Genomic DNA, 5,537 nt, shown 5'->3' on the forward strand with positions numbered 1-5,537 from the left:
ATTATTTTTTAATTGTCTAGGTCAAGATAAATAGATATTTAATCAGTGATTGTGGGGTTTGTGTATTTTCCCTGTATGAGACATACGTTCGGTAAACAGAAAGAAGAAAGACTTGTCTGAGACAATCTGCCAAGTACATTATACGTCTACCCTATTTCAAGGCACCATAACAGAAAATATGTTGCTTGCACGTTATATATGTTACATAGAACCCTAAATAGACTGGATTGTAAATATGTAAAACATGCATACATTCACATTTTATTGATTTATTATAAATTAATAAGATCCACATCAAAGGACACCCACCCTAAAGAGATATATCAACCAAAATACATATAAGGTTGTTATATTTGTTTTATTACTCTCATTTCTTCACAGTTGAATGTATGATTTTTTTACTTCAACAGTGATTTAGTTCATGAGACAAATAATGTTAAGATTTTTTAATAAAATTATTTTTCTTATTTTCTAACAAATCTCATAAAATATAGCCACAATCTTATTTAAATATATACATTACAACTTTATAGTTTAAAATACTAATTTTTTATTTAAGTATTGAAGAATAAGATAATGTGGTTTATTAACAATTTAGCAAATACCCATTCCAATTTATAAGCTGATTAAGCTTTTCCCACTCTGGTCACTTTCTCAGTTTAGGAAGTATAATCTAATCAACACAATTTAACCTTTCCTTGATAATTAATTTTATCAAAATACCTTCAGGATTATTATTCAGAACATAAGTAATCATGACTCGGGATACAAGATTTGGAAAGTGAGAAAAAGAATTGTTGCTGAACATGGATGGAGCTGGAAGGGATCATGCTCAGCGAAACAAGCCAGAAAGAAAAAGAAAAATACCGGATGGTCTCACTCATAGCCGAATCTAGAAAACTTAAATAAGGGACCAGGAAAAAGAATAACTATAAGAAAGAAAATATCAAAATCAACAAACAACTATGAACCAGAGACACTCTATGGGGGGTGGGGGGCGGGGAGGGGAGGGATTGGGGTCAAAATAAGGGGGTTGTAATTGTATGGGGAATATAAAAATAAAATTTAAATAAAAAATAAAATGTTATAATGAAAAAAACAAAGAAGGGACTAAAAAAAATGAATTGTTGCTGAATGAAAAAAATTACTGTAGAAATGCCATTTATACTGCACTCTTAAAGTCAAACTGTTTTCTTGACATTTTTTTCTTTGTCTAGGTAATAAAGTCTACAGTATTTTGATCAGTCATCCCAAATACCATTCAAGAGAGCAGCAAATTTACTTTTACAGTGAAGTACAAACAAATGTACAGCTGAGACTTAATTGGGAAGACTGAAACATGTGTCTGTGACAAGGCTGCAAATATAAATTCTCAATTCTCTTCTTCCACTCATGCCGACCGGTTACTATGAACTGTAACTAACAACGTGTGATAGAATGCACTTGGAATGCCAGTTGTCCTTGAATCTTTCTTCATGCAAAATGTTTCTCTGATTTAGAAATACTCAGATACGCTTCAACCAACTGCCTTAGGAATCTGACTGGAAATGTCTAATGGATTTTAATGTATGAATCAGAATCATGGACTATAAATGTACCATTAATATATATAATAAAATAACAGAGAAATATTTATTCTAAATATTTGGTGAATTTTAAATGTTGTTGGTTAAAATGTTCTCTTTTCCGCCATAAACTCTTACTTAGTAGAGGGAGCTCTACTAAAATTTATTTCAAAGCTGTTCAAAATTTCTGATTCTTGATGTGATAAAAAGGTCACTATGGTTTGGAATGATTATATTGCAATGGCCCCAATTTGGTTGTATGTATATAGAGTAAGAGTTCTTTAGAAAATAATTATTTTAACACTTCTACCCATAATCTTAAAGAAAATGAGTACACATTAATTGGAATAGGGACACTTAATATGTTTACATAAACCAATGAAATGTTGGTTTGATTCACTGTTAGTCAGATTCAGTCTTTCCTGGCCTCCCAGTCCAGTGCTAAATGATCACCAGGTGAAATAAAACACAGGATTCTGTTGTATTTGGTCCTTACTTCATTAAACTCCAACATAAAGATCAGATTCAGATATTATGGGATTTATTCTCTTTGATTTATGAATGTTATTTTAATGCAGTATTTCTAAATGAGAAAAATAAAGACAGTCCAGAGTTCTAGTCCACTAATTAAGCATAGACGAAAACAACTATAGATGTGTGTAAAACTTAAGTATTTTGGATCTCTGTCTCTCCCACACTCTCTCCTTCCCTCCCTCTCTCTCCCTCCCTCCCTCTCTCCCTCCCTCACCCCCTCTGCAACCAAGTCTCTCTCTCCCCCCCCACCTCCAACCAAGTCTCCCCCCCCCCCTCTCTTTCTCTCTCTCTCTCATCTTGGCGCTGAGCAAGTTCCGGGTTTCCTCTTCCTCGCGCCCCGCCCGCCCGCACGCCCTACCGCAGCTACATCCTTTTCCTCCCTGGGTCTGTCTGTCCTGCACAGAGTAAGCCCTGTCCATCTGTCCGCTCTCTGCCCGTCAGCGGCGCATCTGCCCTTCTCTTCTGGCTCCGCCCCGCATCTGTCCGGAACCACCTCGCGTCAGAGCTGGCCCAGTGCGCGTCTGCCACTCAGTCCCTCCGGACCTGCGGCGAATCTCAGGCTGCCGAAATCACCGCGCGTCATTCGGTCCGTACCCAGTGGGCATCTTGGGTATCTGGGCGGTCTCGGGGCCCCGCGCATGTGTCTGTATGTCTGTCTTTCTGTCCGATCTGCCGCCTCAGCCTGCCTGCCGGCCCTCATACACCAAGTCCCGCCTGCCCTTTAGCTGACGCTGAGTTTGTGTAACGGCCTTAGTTCGCTGCAAGCCCTCCTGAGACCGGCCGGGCAGCCGGCGGAGGAATACACGTTCGGGCCGACTGTCCGTGCTATAATTTTAGGTCAGCAGGAGCTGGAGGCCTATATTTGTACAGAAAACGGATCTCAAGGCCTCCGTCGGCAATGCTAGACCTGGGAAGCCAGTCAGCTGCTTCATGATTTCTTACAATTGAACGGGAAAAGGGAACTGTCTTTCCTACAACTGGCTTTGAAACTGATTTTAAATCTGAATGGGTGGAAATTTAAATCCCCTTAGGGTGAAAAGATTCGCTGTTGGGGTGCCTTTTTTCCTAATGCGTTTATTCTGTGCCTGCTGACCAGCTGTTTCTAAACTTCATTTTTTCAGCCTCAACGGTGATTCTGAGTCTGCTTTTAGCTTCTCTGGCCTTGGCTTTTTCTGTTCCTGAACAGCTGCTTGGCCCGTATCTTAGAGAAAGCAGTCTTTTTTCTCTCTCAAGAGAGGTTCTTTTCAGTGTTCAGAGAGATGGGGAGTGGGGAGCCTAATCCTGCTGGCAAGAAAAAGAAGTATCTCAAGGCTGCCCTTTACGTGGGTGACTTAGACCCAGATGTCACTGAGGACATGCTATATAAGAAGTTCAGGCCTGCTGGCCCTCTGCGCTTCACCCGAATCTGCCGTGACCCGGTGACCCGCAACCCCCTGGGTTATGGCTACGTTAACTTCCGCTTTCCTGCAGATGCTGAGTGGGCCTTGAATACTATGAACTTTGATTTGATTAATGGGAAACCGTTCCGCCTTATGTGGTCTCAGCCAGATGACCGTTTAAGAAAGTCTGGAGTTGGAAACATATTCATCAAAAACCTAGATAAGTCCATAGACAATAGAGCCCTTTTTTATTTATTTTCTGCTTTTGGTAACATTCTTTCCTGCAAAGTCGTATGCGATGACAATGGCTCAAAAGGTTATGCCTACGTGCACTTTGACAGCCTGGCCGCTGCCAATAGGGCCATCTGGCACATGAATGGAGTGCGACTCAACAACCGCCAAGTGTATGTTGGCCGATTCAAATTTCCAGAAGAGAGGGCAGCTGAAGTCAGAACCAGGGACAGAGCAACTTTCACTAATGTTTTCGTTAAAAACTTTGGAGAAGACATGGATGATGAAAAACTGAAGGAAATTTTCAATGAATATGGGCCAACTGAGAGTGTTAAGGTAGTAAGAGATGCCAGCGGAAAATCTAAAGGGTTTGGATTTGTGAGATATGAGACACATGAGGCCGCCCAAAAGGCTGTGCTAAACCTCCATGGAAAGTCCATGAATGGTAAAGTCCTGTATGTAGGGCGAGCACAAAAGAAAATTGAACGTTTGGCCGAGTTAAGGAAAAGATTTGAACGACTGAGATTGAAAGAAAAAAGTCGGCCTCCTGGGGTGCCTATCTATATTAAGAACCTGGATGAGACCATTGATGATGAAAAGCTGAAGGACGAATTTTCTTCCTTTGGATCAATTAGCAGGGCCAAAGTGATGGTGGAAGTGGGGCAAGGCAAAGGGTTTGGTGTCGTCTGCTTCTCCTCCTTTGAAGAGGCAACCAAAGCAGTAGATGAGATGAATGGTCGTATAGTGGGCTCCAAGCCCCTGCATGTCACCCTGGGCCAGGCCAGGCGCAGGTGGTGAAAATGAGAATACACAGTTTATTTCAGCCTTAAGCTGGTGCCTACTTAGTTTGGGCTACTTTGTGATAAGAGATTATTTTATGCCCATTCACAGGTTTTTTGTTGTTGTTGTTGTTGTTTTTGAAGGGAATACTTTCTTTTGAAGAAAGTGCAACTAGAAAACCTTGTTCATTTTGGTGAATAACATAATTTTTAATTGTGAAATTGTCATTTTTGTACTATTTTTTGATATGATATTCTTGGGGAAATGTGGAATAAATTTTATTCCTTCACATATTTTTTTCCTTAGACCAGTCAAGGTGAGGTAATAGATTGAGTATATTTACTTCTTTACTTCAGTAATAGTACTAAATTTAATTACTTCTATGAAAATAGTCTTATAATGCTTCTTACTTCTGAATCTATCACAGTGAAAACTTCTAACTTGATATTTGAAGAATCAATAGAATGGGGAGAAATATATGTGACACATTAACACGTGCATAATTTCACTTTAAATTATTATTTTAAATGAATATTCTTTTAAAAAAATGTGATCTTTCCTACTTCCCTTTATTTATTAATGTATTTTTCTCTATTAATATACTGTGTGTATATCACAGACTGGGTAATGGCTTTGACTAAGTGTTGGGAATTTTCTTTATAACTTCATATCCAGAGAAGTGAGCACATTGGTATTTTCTCAATCAGTACTTTAGAAAATTAACACTTTAGGCACTTTTCATTTAAATCATGTCACATCTTAAAAACCTTTCCTGAAAGATTTGATATTTGAGGAAAGTCTAAGGACACTATTGCCACTAATTTTTCTTAGATTCATGATACATCTATGTGGACCATATTAAGTTAACTAGATGTATACCTGCACTGAAATGCCTTCTCAAATAATTTGAAGATTTTACCTTCGGCCTTTTCTGACAAAATAAAAGGAAATCAAAATAACAGTGTTGAAAGACTGCTTTGAAGACCATCTTCTATTGAACTTGCCATTATATTTATTTTTTAAATAAGTCTGTGTGATAACATTCACA

The 5,537-nt window shown here is 38.9% G+C and overlaps 1 protein-coding gene across 1 annotated transcript; it reads left to right on the top strand.

Moving 5' to 3' along the window:
- Positions 1–3,358: 3,358 nt before the first annotated feature.
- Positions 3,359–4,507, top strand: PABPC5 (poly(A) binding protein cytoplasmic 5; the record flags this gene model as incomplete). The annotated part of the gene is made up of 1 exon (XM_084258310.1): positions 3,359–4,507. The coding sequence occupies one exon, from the start codon at positions 3,359–3,361 to the stop codon at positions 4,505–4,507; it is 1,149 nt and encodes a 382-aa protein (XP_084114436.1).
- Between the last annotated feature and the right edge of the window lie 1,030 nt (positions 4,508–5,537).

This window comes from Talpa europaea, assembly GCF_964194135.1.
Source record: "Talpa europaea genome assembly, chromosome: X".
Lineage (NCBI taxonomy): Eukaryota > Metazoa > Chordata > Mammalia > Eulipotyphla > Talpidae > Talpa > Talpa europaea.